At 34.2% G+C, this 18,451-nt stretch overlaps 4 protein-coding genes across 15 annotated transcripts in view; 3 read left to right on the forward strand and 1 right to left on the reverse strand.

Annotated features, from left to right (window-relative positions):
* The first annotated feature begins 10,611 nt into the window (after window positions 1-10,611).
* On the forward strand, window positions 10,612-11,667 carry LOC128262539 (protein lifeguard 1). The gene is made up of 3 exons (XM_052996858.1): window positions 10,612-10,866; window positions 10,920-11,168; window positions 11,226-11,667. Exons 1-3 carry the CDS (start codon window positions 10,759-10,761, stop codon window positions 11,580-11,582), a joined length of 714 nt encoding a protein of 237 aa, XP_052852818.1. The 5' UTR covers window positions 10,612-10,758; the 3' UTR covers window positions 11,583-11,667.
* A 160-nt stretch (window positions 11,668-11,827) lies between these two features.
* Window positions 11,828-12,810, forward strand: LOC128262537 (uncharacterized). Of its 2 annotated transcripts, none has more exons than XM_052996855.1 (3): window positions 11,828-11,963; window positions 12,022-12,273; window positions 12,346-12,810. In XM_052996855.1, exons 1-3 carry the CDS (start codon window positions 11,853-11,855, stop codon window positions 12,808-12,810), a joined length of 828 nt encoding a protein of 275 aa, XP_052852815.1. In that variant the 5' UTR covers window positions 11,828-11,852. The 2 variants fall into 2 exon arrangements, with proteins under 2 accessions (XP_052852815.1, XP_052852816.1); XM_052996856.1 differs by having other exon boundaries at window positions 12,505-12,810.
* Window positions 12,811-13,128: 318 nt separating this feature from the next.
* LOC128262542 (uncharacterized) lies at window positions 13,129-13,516 on the forward strand. Its single transcript, XM_052996860.1, has one exon. The coding sequence runs from the start codon at window positions 13,140-13,142 to the stop codon at window positions 13,494-13,496; it is 357 nt and encodes a 118-aa protein (XP_052852820.1). The 5' UTR covers window positions 13,129-13,139; the 3' UTR covers window positions 13,497-13,516.
* Window positions 13,517-15,478: 1,962 nt separating this feature from the next.
* Window positions 15,479-18,451, reverse strand: part of LOC128262530 (mitogen-activated protein kinase-binding protein 1) — a 67,207-nt gene continuing 64,234 nt past the window's right edge. For all 11 annotated transcript variants that reach the window (XM_052996841.1, XM_052996839.1, XM_052996845.1 and 8 more), the window contains 7 exons: window positions 18,348-18,443; window positions 18,122-18,267; window positions 17,634-17,709; window positions 17,498-17,572; window positions 17,228-17,431; window positions 17,015-17,168; window positions 15,479-16,675 (listed from right to left, as the gene is read on the reverse strand). In XM_052996841.1, the coding sequence (XP_052852801.1) occupies window positions 16,477-16,675; window positions 17,015-17,168; window positions 17,228-17,431; window positions 17,498-17,572; window positions 17,634-17,709; window positions 18,122-18,267; window positions 18,348-18,443 (950 nt within the window). In that variant the 3' untranslated portion in view covers window positions 15,479-16,476. The remainder of the gene's footprint in view (window positions 16,676-17,014; window positions 17,169-17,227; window positions 17,432-17,497; window positions 17,573-17,633; window positions 17,710-18,121; window positions 18,268-18,347; window positions 18,444-18,451) is intronic.

An 18,451-nucleotide genomic window follows, 5' to 3' on the forward strand; every position in this document is an offset into this window, starting at 1 on the left:
TAATTAGTGGCGACCAGCCCCCCACTTTCCCATTTCCCGTTTCCCGTTTCCCATTTCCACCGCCCACTCGGGAAAAACTCCGCAGGTGGCAGGACCAGACACACGCCTCAATCATTTGCATACGGCTTTGATCTGCTGCTCGAGAAAAGACAAGAAAATCCGGGAGTGAAAATGAGTCCACAAATGGGTTTCACATAATCATCCATATAACTTCAGCTCAATTGATTAAGCAAGAAAAAGTAAATGGTGCAAATATTTTATATATTATTTATAAAGTCATAAGAAAATAAAATTTTGGGCATGTTTACTTCCAGAAAATATTATTTATATTTTCATTTTAATCGAGTAGGTCATATTATATAAAACATGTGAACTATTTTGTATCATATCTCCTTTTTTTAAATTTTGTTTATATATAATGATATATATTGAGTAATAGTATACCCCAATGACGATAGATTTTTCAGTGACACGTATTTAAGCGGATAGTTACTTACTGATATATATATATATATACAGTATTTTTCAGGCACATGTTATTTGTACAAAATTTTTACTTCAATTATAAATATTTTTGTTTGAATACAATAAAAATTAAACAATTGGTTTCACTGGTTTCACTACAAATATTTATATTGATGTGGATGGGTGTATGTAATCCTGCTGACTTTGATTTGGTGACATCGGTCTTTTATAAAGCTTTAATAACCCCTTTAGAGACGACGCATGTGATGTCCACTTGAGTTGACATTCTGCCCCTTTTTCTTTTTGGCCATATGAATAATTCAAAACGAATCGAACATCCAAATGGGAACGAAAAGCGAAATCGAGCGATTCGCGGGGCGTTGTTTTTTTATGCAAATAATCAAAGACGACTGACGTACAGTGGACCCTCAGCATATGCTCTTGAGGACACACCGCCCACTGATAGAAAGGCAATGCCATTCAGTTTGACAATTCAGTGGAGAGAAGCAAGCTTTTGGTTGTGCCCAATTTTTGATGATGACTTTTGACACCGCCTCGCGGCGTTCTTTTGAACCTCGATTCCGATTCCTCGATTCCTATCATTGTCGAAGAACGAAGAACGAAGGACGAAGGACGCAGGACGAAGAACGAAGGACGAAGGCCAACCCCCAATTGTGAAATGAATGTGAATGGTCCTTGAGCTGTTGTCATGTTGGCCGCTCCCCCAATTCGATTCCTTTTGATGTTTGCCTTATGCACGCCCAGTCGGCCATTCGAGTATCCATCTACCTATCCATCTAGGCGAAGTACTATACCCCCCATCCCTCACTTCCCCACTTGCCCTTTTCAATCGGAAAGCTGACACAAACCGACTTATTTGGCTAATTGAACGCGGTTGGTCGGTTGGTGGCATCACTTCATGCTGATCTAGCCCGGATAATTCCGCACTTTTACCACTTCTATACTCGCTTATGCATGACGCCTCGGCACTCCGGACAATCCGATTTGGTCACCCAGCCGGATGACATTAATTAAGCTAATTAATGGTCATTGATTCGTAGGAATAGAGAGTAAAATTTGATATCCGCTGAGAAAAAAGCGGCAAATAGGAACTAGGTGTCAAGAAAAGCTCTAAAACTAAATTGCATACTGGAAAAAAAGGTTATGTTTCACCTATATTTAAATGATGTATAAATTATAAGTTTTAGTTTATTTAAATATGTAATAAGACTTTTTTTAATAACTTGGAAGTACATCTGCCGATATAACAATAATTATTACAAAAGCCTTCTGGGTCAAACAGAATAATATTAATAGTTAAGAAATCTAGAAGGATTTTTGTTTAATAGAATAGCTTTATCTACCTAAGTGTCTTTATGTTTTTGATTAGATCCTATCACAAAATGTTTCAATAACACCATAATGGTAAGAAACTGTTTGAAATAAACAGTCAATTTTTTTATACCGCATTTGAAAATATAATTTAAAATATGTAAAGGATTTGTACAATTTTCTTGATTTGTGATTTTAAAAAATTAAACAGTTTTGAGATTAAATCGGTTTATATTTAATTTAATCTATATTAATTTAATTTTAAATTTCACAATCAAACCTGTCTATACAAAATGTGATAAAAAGATTTTAAACAAGTAAAAATATTTAAAGTTTTTATTATGTGTTTTAATATAAGTTAAAAGTGTTTAAAATCCCTAAGCCTTTAATATATTTTTTTCCATTAATAATAAAAACAATACTTTTTAAAGGAAATATTGTTTTCACCCTTTCATTCATTTTAAATTAATCAAAGGAAAAATAGTTTCCCACCTCAAAAAATAATAATCAAATTGGAGACTCCCGTTCGGTACCACAAAAACTTTTCAATTGTTGAAGAACTATATTTTCGCAATTCAAAATCTTAATCGAATTTGAAATAGACTGTCCACAAAATAATAAAATAACTTCCGCCATATTGGCGACTCCCATTCCAAACCACAAAAACTGTTTACCCGCCATAAACAATTTCCGCAAGGCGCCATAATTTTTTGTTTCAGTCTCCTGAAATAAGCATAATATTTTGCGTGCTTTGTTTTTGGCATATAAATAATTGTTATCTGCGGGCGGGGGGCCCCATGGCACGCCCCTTCGATTGTGCCACAAAACAACTCGAACACGCAACAGGGGGAAAAAATATGGAAAATATCCAAGCACTCGAGTTGCTCGCTCCGCACAATAAAAAATTATAATCCAATTCCATTGTCCACCGTTTCAAAAGGCTGGGAGGTGGGAAAATACAGCAGACAACGACTGCGCTTATCACCCGAAATGAGGCAGAACAATAAGGACACGATGGATGGCTGCAAGGATGCAGGGATGTAAGTCGAGCGTGAATTGCAGCGTAATCTCTTCCGGATATGATTACGCCACCAAGTGCGAGGGATTGTCTGAACCTGCACTGTTCAAAAAAAAATCTTTTTAACAAGTATTTCAAACTCAATTTAAATAGTTTACGTTTTAAGTCCAAGAATTTAATACCTAACAAAATATTTTTTGTTTGGGTATCATCCATTGCTGTTAAGTTATTTTATAAATTTTTACATATTTTTTTAAAAGATAATTTTATTAGTTTTGCAAAAACATTTTAATATTTTTAAGTTAGTCATACAATTCAATTTGCATTGTATTTATTATTATTTTATATTGCATTTTAATAAACAATATTAAATCTTGAACAAAATAGACAGATATTTATTTCTATTGTACCAATTTTGTATGAGTGTAATGGTGCTGTGACCTATCAGCTTTGTAGCCTGAAATCTTTATATCCCAACATATCCCCATATCCTTGTATCACTCTGCTCAGCTGAGTTCAGCCCAACGCAATCTGCTGTGATTACAATTTCTTAAAAAGCTAAAGCTGCATTTTCTTTTCAACTACAAGGCACCCTCGGCACACCTCTTAATGGCCATATAAGTGTATCTTTTTTATACCCGCCCAAGCCAACAATATGCTGGCTAAAAAAAGGAGAACAAAACAACACTTAACCCACGTTAATTGTCGACTCTCTGAACTATGACATGATCTCCTGCCCCTGCCACGCCCACTCCTCACATCGAAAGTGTCCCATGTCAATGGCTGGCTGCCATTAGAACAAAAATGAGGAAAATAAGAGGAAACTACGGGGCGCTCAAGATGCGAGCATTACAAAATTCTATATGAGTACTTATAGTTTACACGTCGAGGGGGAGGGGGGGGAGGATGTGACCCATGCACTGACAGAAATACGGCTAAGCCTCGATTAAGATCATACAGAACGGATATCTGTGACACTTTGTGTAATCTGGTCATTAATGCTTGGCTTGGTGGTAAATAAAATCAAATTCGGACTATAAAATGCGTTATTACTTGGGCACTGCAAAATTGGTTTTACGTCAATTATATTTAGCTTTTAATCATACGATGTTAACAAAAATGTTTTTGTAAGGTATTTATAATTGGGGATAATTAGGGATGGTACATAAAACAAAATATTTGGAGGCTTAAAATCACTTTTCACAGTTATAGATTTAAAATATTTCTTCAACTGCTAAATTTATTTAACTGGATTTTTTTAAGGTTATTTTATGAGAATTTGGTTTGCCTTGCTTGCTTTTGCACATTTTTAAAGAAAAACCATTATATTTAATTTATTAAGAATTTGCCAATTTATTTAAAAGATAGGTCCATTTTTTGGGATCCTTGTATAACTTTTATAAATTTATAATAGGTTTTAACGAGGTAAATATTTTAATTAAGTTTTAAGTATTTTGGTTTTATTGCTTGCGTTTTTTAGATTTCAAAAGCAAACGATTAAATATTTTTACATAAAGCTTTCCAAGTTTAAAGTACCTTTTGATGAATAATTTAAAACTTGTTTAAAAAAGCCTTTTGATCGTCATAGATCCCAACCAGATTATTTAAAACTGTGTCGGGCTGTTCATATTCTTCTTTATTATATTTTTCATGGGTCAAATACTTCATCTGAGCTTTGTGAGACAATCGCAGCTTAGTTTTGACCCCTCGATCCATATTTTTGATGAAGAGCAGCTGACTGGGATCAGATTTTGGATGGGTGGGTGTGTATGGCTGGGTGGATTTGCTCTTCCGGGCAGCAGTTGCTCGACTTCCCAGCGAGAAACGAGAATCGCGAGGCGAGAGGCCGGAAAACGATGACAATATGTGGATGGGATCGGCATCGGCGTGCTGCTTGGCAACACATTCAAATGCATTCGAGTCGACGTAACGCGGCTCAATTAGTGCGGTTCACCGACTGCCAATGCAGCCTGTCTCCTGCCGCCTGTCTCCTCTCTCCTGACACGAAATTCTCCTCCTGCCGACGACGAGTCCTTGCGATTTTATTGCTCCTGCCATTGTCCGTCCGTTTGGCCTGGCATTATGTCAACTTCATGCACGCTTATTCACACCTGAGCACAAAACCGCCCCGCAGGTTTTCTATTTTTGCTGCCTGAGGAGTCACGAATGCGCCGCCAGCTTCCGAGATTTTCCATTCTCCATTCTCCATCCTCCATTTTTCATGCCGCATTTTCACATTTTCACATTTCCACATTGGCGGGCAGCGAGGCGTCGCTCATTACGTGAAAACATTCCATTAATTAGTATCCATAAGTTTGGCCTGTTTCGACGCCTCTTGGATATAAAAAAGTGATGCAAAATCTAGAGATTTTAAGAGGGTAGTACAAGAAAAAACTTTTTTGTACAAATAACTAAATCTAAGGTCAGATGATTAATTTTATTGATCAAGATTACGATGCCATAAAAAAACATAGAGGCTTAGGAAACAAGAGTTTAAAGATATACAACATTGAAATCGGATGCGTGAAAGAAAAGTTATGGATTTAGAACTGTAGGGTTTTGGTCACTTTTCTGCGAAGACGACTTTTTCGGAGATTTTTGAAAGGGGTTACATCATAAAAATGACTAAAAATCGATCCGAACTTACAAACCAATCCTTAAACGACGAGTTTTAGAAACTGAAGCCCCAATACTTTAAAGATATACCATTTGGAAATCGGATGTTTGCAAGAAAAGTTATGGAATTAAAACTGAAGGTTCTTGATTCCATTTTTACCATGATTCTTTTCGGAAATTAATTAAGAAGATATGTCAAAAAATAAAAAAACCAAAATTTTAAAACAAAATTTAAATGCAAATTGTTAGAGGCTTAGGCAACAAGAGTTTAAAGATATACAACATTGAAATCGGATGCGTAAAATAAAAGTTATGGATTTTAAACTGCAGGGTTTTAGTCACTTTTCTGCGAAGACGACTTTTTCGGAGATTTTTGAAAGGGGTTACATCATAAAAATGACTAAAAATCGATCCGAAATTACAAACCAATCCTTAAACGCAGAGTTTTAGAAACTGAAGCCCCAATACTTTAAAGATATACCATTTGGAAATCGGATGTTTGCAAGAAAAGTTATGGAATTAAAACTGAAGGTTCTTGATTCCATTTTTACCATGATTCTTTTCGGAAATTAATTAAGAAGATATGTCAAAAAATAAAAAAAACCAAAATTTTAAAACCAAACTTAAATGCAAATTTTTAGAGGCTTAGGCCACAAGAGTTTAAAGATATACAACATTGAAATCGGATGCGTGAAAGAAAAGTTATGGATTTAGAACTGTAGGGTTTTGGTCACTTTTCTGCGAAGACGACTTTTTCGGAGATTTTTGAAAGGGGTTACATCATAAAAATGACTAAAAATCGATCCGAACTTACAAACCAATCCTTAAACGACGAGTTTTAGAAACTGAAGCCCCAATACTTTAAAGATATACCATTTGGAAATCGGATGTTTGCAAGAAAAGTTATGGAATTAAAACTGAAGGTTCTTGATTCCATTTTTACCATGATTCTTTTCGGAAATTAATTAAGAAGATATGTCAAAAAATAAAAAAACCAAAATTTTAAAACAAAATTTAAATGCAAATTCTTAGAGGCTTAGGCCACAAGAGTTTAAAGATATACAACATTGAAATCGGATGCGTGAAAGAAAAGTTATGGATTTAGAACTGTAGGGTTTTGGTCACTTTTCTGCGAAGACGACTTTTTCATAAAAATGACTAAAAATCGATCCGAAATTACAAACCAATCCTTAAACGCAGAGTTTTAGAAACTGAAGCCCCAATACTTTAAAGATATACCATTTGGAAATCGGATGTTTGCAAGAAAAGTTATGGAATTAAAACTGCAGTTTCTTGATTCCATTTTTACCACGATTCTTTTCGGAAATTAATTAAGAAAATATGTCAAAAAATAAAAAGAACAAAATTTTAAAACAACATTTAAATGCAAATTCTTAGAGGCTTAGGCCACAAGAGTTTAAAGATATACAACATTGAAATCGGATGCGTGAAAGAAAAGTTATGGATTTAGAACTGTAGGGTTTTGGTCACTTTTCTGCGAAGACGACTTTTTCGGAGATTTTTGAAAGGGGTTACATCATAAAAATGACTAAAAATCGATCCGAAATTACAAACCAATCCTTAAACGCAGAGTTTTAGAAACTGAAGCCCCAATACTTTAAAGATATACCATTTGGAAATCGGATGTTTGCAAGAAAAGTTATGGAATTAAAACTGCAGGTTCTTGATTCCATTTTTACCATGATTCTTTTCGGAAATTAATTAAGAAGATATGTCAAAAAATAAAAAAAACAAAATTTTAAAACAAAATTTAAATGCAAATTGTTAGAGGCTTAGGCAACAAGAGTTTAAAGATATACAACATTGAAATCGGATGCGTAAAATAAAAGTTATGGATTTTAAACTGCAGGGTTTTAGTCACTTTTCTGCGAAGACGACTTTTTCGGAAATTTTTGAAAGGGGTTACATAATAAAAATGACTAAAAATCGATCCGAAATTACAAACCAATCCTGAAACGCAGAGTTTAAGAAACTGAAGCCCCAATACTTTAAAGATATACCATTTGGAAATCGCAGGTTTGCAAGAGAAGTTATGGAATTAAAACTGAAGGTTCTTGATTCCATTTTTACCATGATTCTTTTCGGAAATTAATTAAGAAGGTATGTCAAAAAATAAAAAAACCAAAATTTTAAAACAAAATTTAAATGCAAATTGTTAGAGGCTTAGGCAACAAGAGTTTAAAGATATACAACATTGAAATCGGATGCGTAAAATAAAAGTTATGGATTTTAAACTGCAGGGTTTTAGTCACTTTTCTGCGAAGACGACTTTTTCGGAGATTTTTGAAAGGGGTTACATCATAAAAATGACTAAAAATCGATCCGAAATTACAAACCAATCCTTAAACGCAGAGTTTTAGAAACTGAAGCCCCAATACTTTAAAGATATACCATTTGGAAATCGGATGTTTGCAAGAAAAGTTATGGAATTAAAACTGAAGGTTCTTGATTCCATTTTTACCATGATTCTTTTCGGAAATTAATTAAGAAGATATGTCAAAAAATAAAAAAACCAAAATTTTAAAACAAAATTTAAATGCAAATTTTTAGAGGCTTAGGCAACAAGAAATTAAAGATATACAACTTTGAAATCGGATGCGTGAAAGAAAAGTTATGGATTTAGAACTGTAGGGTTTTGGTCACTTTTCTGCGAAGACGACTTTTTCGGAGATTTTTGAAAGGGGTTACATCATAAAAATGACTAAAAATCGACCCGAAATTACAAACCAATCCTTAAACGCAGAGTTTTAGAGACTTAAGCTCCAATACTTTAAAGATATACCATTTCGAAATCGGATGTTTGCAAGAAAAGTTATGGAATTAAAACTGCAGGTTCTTGGTTCCATTTTTACCATGATTCTTTTCGGAAATTAATTAAGAAGATATGTCACAAAATAAAAAAACCAAAATTTTAAAACAAAATTTAAATGCAAATTTTTAGAGGCTTAGGCAACAAGAGTTTAAAGATATACAACATTGAAATCGGATGCGTGAAAGAAAAGTTATGGATTTAGAACTGTATGCTTTTGGTCACTTTTCTGCGAAGACGACTTTTTCGGAGATTTTTGAAAGGGGTTACATAATAAAAATGACTAAAAATCGATCCGAAATTACAAACCAATCCTTAAACGCAGAGTTTTTTAAACTGAAGCCCCAATACTTTAAAGATATACCATTTGGAAATCGGATGTTTGCAAGAAAAGTTATGGAATTAAAACTGCAGGTTCTTGATTCCATTTTTACCATGATTCTTTTCGGAAATTAATTAAGAAGATATGTCAAAAAATAAAAAAACCAAAATTTTAAAACAACATTTAAATGCAAATTCTTAGAGGCTTAGGCCACAAGAGTTTAAAGATATACAACATTGAAATCGGATGCGTGAAAGAAAAGTTATGGATTTAGAACTGTATGCTTTTGGTCACTTTTCTGCGAAGACGACTTTTTCGGAGATTTTTGAAAGGGGTTACATAATAAAAATGACTAAAAATCGATCCGAAATTACAAACCAATCCTTAAACGCAGAGTTTTATAAACTGAAGCCCCAATACTTTAAAGATATACCATTTGGAAATCGGATGTTTGCAAGAAAAGTTATGGAATTAAAACTGCAGGTTCTTGATTCCATTTTTACCATGATTCTTTTCGGAAATTAATTAAGAAAATATGTCAAAAAATAAAAAAAACCAAAATTTTAAAACAACATTTAAATGCAAATTCTTAGAGGCTTAGGCCACAAGAGTTTAAAGATATACAACATTGAAATCGGATGCGTGAAAGAAAAGTTATGGATTTAGAACTGTAGGGTTTTGGTCACTTTTCTGCGAAGACGACTTTTTCGGAGATTTTTGAAAGGGGTTACATCATAAAAATGACTAAAAATCGATCCGAAATTACAAACCAATCCTTAAACGCAGAGTTTTAGAAACTGAAGCCCCAATACTTAAAAGATATACCATTTGGAAAACGGATGTTTGCAAGAAAAGTTATGGAATTAAAACTGCAGGTTCTTGATTCCATTTTTACCATGATTCTTTTCGGAAATTAATTAAGAAGATATGTCAAAAAATAAAAAAAACAAAATTTTAAAACAAAATTTAAATGCAAATTGTTAGAGGCTTAGGCAACAAGAGTTTAAAGATATACAACTTTGAAATCGGATGCGTGAAAGAAAAGTTATGGATTTAGAACTGCAGGCTTTTGGTCACTTTTCTGCGAAGACGACTTTTTCGGAGATTTTTGAAAGGGGTTACATCATAAAAATGACTAAAAATCGACCCGAAATTACAAACCAATCCTTAAACGCAGAGTTTTAGAGACTGAAGCCCCAATACTTTAAAGATATACCATTTCGAAATCGGATGTTTGCAAGAAAAGTTTTGGAATTAAAACTGCATGTTTTTGGTATCTTTTTTATAATGATGTTTTTCGGAAATAAGTTAAGGATTTAAGTCTAAAAATATAAACGCAAACTTTCAAAGCAAAATTTAAATGCAAATTTTTAGAGGCTTAAGCCACAAGACTTTAACGATATACGATTTGAAATTGGATGCGTGAAAGAAAAGTTATGGATTTAGAACTGCAGGTTTTTGGTCACTTTTCTGCAAAAACGTTTTTTTTTTAGATTTAGAAAGGGGCTACATCATAAAAATGGCAAAAAATCGACCCGAAATTTCAAAACAATCTTCAAACGCAAAGTTTTAGAGACTGAAGCCCCAATACTTTAAAGATATGCCATTTTAAAATCGGATGTTTGCCAGAAAAGATATGGAATTAAAACTGCAGGTTTTTGGTACCTTTTTTACAGTGATTTTTTCGGAAATAATTAAGAAGACATGTCAAAAAATAAAAAAAAACAATATTTTAGAAAAAAATTTAAATGCATATTTTTAGAGTCTTAAGCCACAAGAATTTAAAGATATACAGCTTCAAAATCGGATGGGTAAAAGAAAAGGTATGGATTTAGAACTGCAGGTTTTTGGTCACTTTTCTGCAAAGACGATTTTTTCGGAGATTTAGAAAGAGGTTAAATCATAAAAATGTTCCTATTTGATTTAGAACCAATTTATTTAAGTTTAATGTCAGGTATAAATATCCATTCCTAAAATATTAAAAAAATTAAAGCAGTAAACAAATTTAAATTTATATGATTCCACTTTATTAACACCTTCTGCGCAAAGCTATAATTTTATTTCTTCTTTAATTTCTTGATCGTTTAGAATCGCATTTCTTGTCAAACAATTAAGTACAGAAATAAATACCTACGAATTTGTACGATCTGAGGACTTGTTATTGGATACAAAAGTATGTCGTGGTTTTCGGGAAATAGGAGGCCAAGGAGAGATGAGGAAATGATGTTTGACGACTCATTTTCCCGCCGTGTTTTCATCAGTAAGGTTCTTATGATAGTGGCCGTAAGTGCATAGTTATTATAAACAATAACCAATAATCCGATTAAGCGTTGCAGATCAATTTGGTTTTCACCGTATTGGTAATGACATTTTTTATTTTTCATATGGGTGCCAGGAGGTTCCTATTAAGACACTGGTATATAGGGCTTATAGCCATAGCTGTCAATATGACAATGTCCATTATGATGTGTTTTTGCATCAACCTTTTTCGGAAGTCCCCCTCTAAATACATATTGTTGGTAATATATGTGATTGCACATGCGGCATTGGTGGCCTGTTTTGCGGTTCGATATCATCCGAAATTGGTAAGTAAGTCATAGTTGCCTGCAATTTAAGTATTAAATGGACTTTCTTCCAATTAGGTTTTTATAGCTGTGGCTGTTTGTTCCGCCATCGTGATATTACTAGGGCTTTTTGCCAGATATGCCCCATGCGACTTCACCGGATGCTGTGTCTTTGTTTTTGTGCTCTGCCTAGTAGTAATAATAATGGGCATATTTTCCTTATTTTTCCCTATCTTACGCATAGTATATGTATCTCTGGGCGTACTCCTATTTTCCATATTTATTGTGATTGATCTTCAAATGCTTATTGGCGGCAAGACACACAAAAATGAGTTTGACCAGTCGGATTTTATATTAGCTGCCATGTTCCTTTACAGTGACATTATATTCCTCTTTTTATATCTGCTGGAGCTTATTGGCTTAGTAGATTCATAAAATATATTAATACAGACTCATCCATCTATATTAATATTGTAATTTAATAATAGTACTGAGTGTAAAGGTTTATACAAAATATTAAATAAGCTGATGCAACATTTGTTCATGATTTGTAGTTTTTCTTTGGTTTAGAAGATTCATAAATATATAAACAAGTATATATATATATACAAAGCACCTAAGTTTCCTTGAGTTTGTCGTCACACTAAGCACACAAATATTTTGAAAAATACATTTTCCATCAAAAGAAGCTTTATTGTCACAGAAATGTGTTGCTTTTTTAATATAGCCTGTTGCACTCGACCGCGGCAAGAGAATCCCTTTGCAAATCCTCGTGTTAAGCGCAGATTTATCTGGAGAGTATTGCTCTTATTGGACGTAAGTTTCAATTGCGTGGACTTTAATTCCAGACGATTATCCTGGGACCTTCATTCAGATATCCCTGATAGTGAGCCTCCTGCCATTGGTCCTGTTCTGGAGCTATCCACCATTGCACTTGTATATCATAGAAGTAGCGTTTTTCTTTGCCGTTCCCGCCTTGCTGGCATTCATAATAGTTCAAGCAATCTTGTGCTTTGCAATTAAAATTTTCCGGCACAAGATCTTCAGGATTTCTTTCTTCATAGTCTGGATTATAGTCCATTCCATTTTGATTTCCGCGTCGGCAATCTGGTATCATCCGTTGACGGTAAGGCCTTGGTTTGCTTTAATTTCATTTCATTTATTCCTATATCTAAAATTATACTATTTATACAAATAGGTTTTGGTACCTTGTGGAACTATGGCCTTTGTGATCCTGGCCATGATTGTGTATTCAAAGTTTGCTCCGTGGCAAATCGGTCAAAAGATTCCTGTGGCATACCTCTTTGCCGTCGGATTGGTTATGATCATTCACGCTATCCTCTTTTTTTGTTTTCAGGAATTTTTACTTTACGTTCTGTTGAACTTCGTACTCGTTCTCGTCCTGACCGTTGTGGTCCTGGTGGATATTGAACTAATAGTTCGTGATAAAACGCGTCACAAGTTTGGCAAGCATGAATATATTCTGGCTTCCATGATCGTTTTCCGTGACGTCATATGGATAGTTATCATTATAATAATAGTTTTGACGGCATCGCGGCGCTGTAATTGCCTTTCTGGTGGTGATACTGGTGACAATAGTACTGTGGAAAGTACCAGCAAAAGTAGTACTGTCGTATCGTCTAGTAGCGAATTTTCATCTTAAAATTAATCTTGTAAATTTAAATTTTCATAATCCTGAGTGCGATTTCGGTGGTTTATAGAAAATATAACTTTTTTAAATCAATTATTGTTTTGGGATTTATTTGAATAAGTTTTTGCACTTTTGAAGGATACAAATTTGATCAATACTTATCCTTAATTTTTTGCGTTTCAAGTTTCTTCTTTTGGTTATCGTTACTGACAAACTACTTCATCTCATTAAAAAAGGTTCATAATGAATTTAAACTATATCTTGTAATATAGTGTCAATTATTCCAAATAACCAGAAAACAAAAATCCGTATTTCAAGCCTCAAACCTATTTTTTCGAGACATGAAGAAAACGTGCGAAGTGCAGGAGCTGTTCGATGGCCTGAGCCAGACTTTTGCGAAATACAAGAACTCGCGCAATTACGAAATGGTCCAGATCTTGAATCGGGTGCGCTGCTGCGAGTGTGGCCACAAAATGAGGGTTAATATGGCCCGGAAGATAATGTCACGATGTCCGACATCCACATCCAAGGATTTTCGGACACGCTATCTCATCATCATTTGCTTCGGTCTGCTATTTCTGATCTCTATATATACGGTTCATGTGGCTCGGAGATATAATCATGTGCGGGCCTATGGCAGTAGTGCCTGCGGATCGACCTTCTTTTATACCTATACCGATTGCGATGTATTCTACTAGTGACTCCACTTATAACCTTCACTTACCCGTGCATATATTTTTAGTCACGTTTTCTTAATTGTTTCTGTTCAATATTGCTAATAAATTAATATTTTTATTAATAAATATTCCAAAACTTGCTAATTTCAATTGCCTTTTTAAATGAGGTAGCTCTACAAATTTGTATTTTAATTTTTACATATTTTTCTTAGGATTCGGAATTATTAGTTTGAAGTTTATAGAAAGACCTACGTGATAAGAAAACAACATTAATATCAGTTTCGTGTTTTTTTGCATTTTACGAAATATGCCATATTATAACATAAATTTATATAAATTTAAGAGGCTTCAGTAACGTAAACTTTGGTGGAAAGCCAGAATACATTAAATATTTTGATAGCAATTAACTACTCTATGACCAATGATTTAATAAATGTGGAACATTTTATATGGTACATTTTCTTACAGTTTGCTTATTAAAGCCACAAGTTTTTTTAAGCTCCAATTCCTTGTCTAAATGTTTATAACCAACTTTCTCTTTCCCAAAACATACAAATGGACTAGTAAAAGCAATACAGTTTTTTCTCATTGTGCACTTATTTTGTATATTTACTTTTCTACCTGTTGTGAAAAGGGACGTCGAAATTGTGGGTGGCACTGGACAAGGGCGTGTCTGACCTTATTGGGAGCGTTTTCGCCCGCTTTATGATTGGACGCTGCCGTAAATTATGCATAAAGCATAAATGCCAGAAAGAGACCAAGCGACGAGACAAAAAAGGAGGGAGGGTGTTGCCTTTTGGGGTGAGTCCATCATCAAACGTGGCCATTCCGTTTTATTGGGTTATCGAGTGTGGGTCGCGACAGGACCTTTCTTTCTCAGTCCACATAAACTTCCGGTTGTTGGCCTAGCTCAATATTGACACACGTTAATTGAAGCCCAACGGCTGCCAAAAGTATCAATGGCCACATCCCTTGGCCGTGGGTCAGCGCCGAATTGAACAACCATTGCCTGCTCACATTGTGAAGTCGAAAATTGGGTTTCCAAGTGGGTGGTGCAGTTGAGTGGACCTTGTTAAAAAGTAAAAAATGTTCCAAGTAGTATAGGCAACTATTGTAATTGAAATTTATCATAAGAAAACTACTACAAAATACTTTGAGCATTAAAAAAAATTAATTAAACGAACTTTTCCCATTTACAAATTATAAAAAATCGTATAAATTTAACAGGCTACAGTAGAGTGAACTTTGGTGGAAAGCCAGAATTTTCCACAATAGTAAAAGCTATGTGTTTTAATCTAAGTTAACCTATGAAAAAATGCTACGAAAAAACTAATATATTTTTAAATTTATTATTTTATTCATAAGAAAATAAAAAAAAATTGTTGTTTTATAGGACCAAAGGATTTGTTTAATTGTTGCTATAGTGTAACAGATAGTCCTCACCAAAAAAAATAATATCGGTAGAACTTAATAAGGTTCACCCTTATGCCCAAAGAATATACCACATGGGTCTCACATGTTTGTCGATTACATCACCTGCTGGGCGGTCATCTCTTTGATGGCTTTAATAAACCCTGATGGCCAAGGTAATTTTAAACGATTTGTAATTGACTCTTTCGCCGTGTTTTCCAAACTTTACTTTTGTCCGATAAACGTTGAATTATGTTTTATTATTCGACTTTCAATATTTCTTAAATGTTACACAATACACAATTTCTGCCAGTTAGTTAGTGAATTAGTCGAGTAAATATGAGGATATTATTTGGTTCCAGATGCTGCCCATCCTATTTACATTATTTTTTTTTTTTGGGAATCCTGTTGCCATATGAATATTGCATATGGTTCAGATCTCTGGGGATTAAAGTTTCTGAGACCCCAAACTCTTGGCTGTCAAATCAAAAAATATATTTAACAATAAGAACAAAGGGGCCCCAGGATTTATTTGTTAACGGAATGGGGTTCTCGAGTTGTTAACAGAAATCAGGAGTAAAGAAATAGAAACGTTGTTTAATGTTTTCAAAAATTATGCATTATGTATTATTTTTGCTTTGAATTAGTGTTTTGTTTTTTTTAGTTTAGTTCTGAGTTAAGATAGCATAATTAATCGTAAGTGTTGGTTTTTTCCTATTTGAAGTTAATTTTAATACATTTCGTTTAGTTGTAAATTATTGTAATGTAAATTTTAGGACTAATTCAAGTTCATATCTAGGTATATATAAGTATAATTATAGGTAGTGTTATAATTGTTGTAAATACAATCGAATAATTAACTAATACAGAATAATTACAGAACAATGTGTTTGGAAATAGATTTGTTTTTCGCTCTGATCAAAAGTCTGAAATATCTTCGTTTCTTCACATAATTTGTGGCATTTCTAGATGCATATAAGTATAATGTGAGTAGAGGCATACATAGTATAATGGTATAAATTGAAAATTTGGAATATATTCAAATTTGACACACATTTCTTGTAGTTTTGTCTTTAACATTTTGACTGATTCACAAACCGAATTCAAACAAACTAAAGAACATAAATCATACAGAAAGAAGGCATAGACTGAGCGCACTTTGTAACAATTCGCTTCATACCCAAAATCTGGACATTCTCCGTTTCATCGACGCCTTAAACTCAAATAACACTTAACACGTACAAGACTGCTTATTAAACTTAACATTTACAGAATTTAATTCAAGCTAAACGCATTTTCTCGCCATACATAAATTATTGATAAAAGAAATGCTCACGCGCACAGAAAACGAAACAGAAAACTTAGCGGCTACGCAACTGTATCAAGTTACTAACAAAAAAAGACATTTACATCAACTGTGATTGGTTATTAATTACAAATTATTGATTGCTGCTTGATCCGTTTTTGCCATTCGCCTGTGTGGTTGTGTGTTGTTTCAGTTAAATAAATAGGTGTGGGTTAGTTCCGCCCCGCAGATCGGCTGCCATCGGTTTGTAGTTTTAGTCATTTAGTCTAGCCTAAGCTCTACACACTAGGAGTTATTCTCACAGTCATCGGGTTTGTGCTTCGTGCGTAAATTGCTCAAAAGATCGGCACAGTTGTTGACCATCATCAGATAGTCTCCGTTGTCAGCGCTCAGCTGATCGTGGTTCAATCCCCCACCACCGCCCACTCCCACTCCCATTCCACCGCCCATTCCGCTGGCTCCATTGTTTGTCTTCTCCGCTTGTCTGCAATAAAAATATAATATTTTGTTTAATAAATTGTTTTCGATATGGTTTATGTCTAGCCTGGCATGAATCAACAGTCTAACATGAAACTTTTAAAATGTACTTTTCCTGTTCTTCATTTTTATTTATTTATTATGTATTTATTATTCTTTTTGATTTCAAGTCGATCCGAACAAAATTGACAAGGGGGTTACTGCTTAGGTCAATTTTATATTACTTTTTGTTTGACAACAACATTAAAATCTGATTTAATTATTTATATTTAAAAAAGTGATACTATTCTTCGTATAGCTTCTGTAGGTTCATGCAGCACTAAATCTTAGTTTCAATCAATCCTACCTATTCGGTATACTGCTGAGCATGTTCCTGGACATGATCAGGGCGTTCTCCAGTTCCTTAAGCAGCAGCGAATTCTTTAGATTCGCATGTAGCTGCATGGCTGCCTGGGTTGTTGTATAAAGTTTATTGATCACATTGTGTACTTGGGCTTCGGCTGCAAGTAAATATATATTTTAAGAACCCGGTTTTATTTATTTTGTATTATAAACTTACGATCTGTGCCCTCGTAATCCTCGGTGGAGGTCACTCCACTCCTCTGTTTGCTGGCATTTCCGCCGGGGCTGCCAATATTGTTGATCATCAGCTTGCTCTTGTGATCGAAGGCCAAATTTCTTGGCCTCGGTGGCACAATTGGCTTGTTGTTCACAGTGCTATTGGGCGTCTCCTCGGAACTGGAGTCGTCCTGCATGGGTGTGGCTAAAAGGGGGTTCAATCATTATTATTTTGGTTTGTTTAAAAATAACTTAAATAAAGTTCACTTACCACTGCTAAAGTTTGGTGTCTTTCGACGATTGTTGTTGACATTGTTGATCTTGTTGCTGTATTGCCGATTGGCAGCTGCAGGTGGAGCACAATATTATGTTTTGTTTTATATATATTTAACAATATTTGTACTGACCAATGGGTCCATTACTGCGTCCCTGTCCGTTGCTGGCACTACGCAATCGATTGCTATCCTCGGGTTCCGAGTCGCTCTAAAAAAAATAAAAAATAAAGAGAACTTATTTAATAAGAATTTTTTTTTTTAATTTTTAACTAGAATTTTAGACAAAGTTATGGCTATCTTTTTTAAAATTAGGGTTTTTTATCGATCAAAAATTTATTGATAATCGACGAAGGTTCATTTTCTAATTTTAATAAAAAGAAATTTAATAAATTATAAATTTTTAAAAATAAATTATAACTTCATTGCTCTAAGACATAGTTACGGTTTAAAATTTTAAAATTACGGTTTATTATTATTAAATTGGGCGATGCTATATAGTAACCATTGGAAAATCGACATTCTTTAGACATAGATGCTTTAATATGGAAATATATTTATTTTTTGATATAGCTGCAGGGGTATATAAATATAGTGTTGCCCCATTTCTTTTTAAAACTTACACCCTGATTGAGGACGTTCATTGAGTTGCTGGAGGCACCTAAGCCAGTCTTGCCCTGCAGACTGTTCCTTTTGCTTGCTGATCGCGAAACATTTCCATTTCGGTGCTGAGCTTGTGGTTTTTGAGGTGTGCCATTCGATTTTCCAGCTGCAAATAAGTGCCAAAGATAACCAAATTAATTAATTTATTTAAATGCAATATATGGTTGTTTAAACGAGGGTGCTTACGCTTGCCAAAGTTGCCCATGTGCAGGTCGCTCAGCGAACAGGCGCGGCGTATGGAGGACTCCTCGATGGGCATGGGATTCAGAGTTTTGGGATTGCCTGTAAAG

Source organism: Drosophila gunungcola, unplaced genomic scaffold, assembly GCF_025200985.1.
Source record: "Drosophila gunungcola strain Sukarami unplaced genomic scaffold, Dgunungcola_SK_2 000001F, whole genome shotgun sequence".
In the NCBI taxonomy this organism is placed as follows: domain Eukaryota; kingdom Metazoa; phylum Arthropoda; class Insecta; order Diptera; family Drosophilidae; genus Drosophila; species Drosophila gunungcola.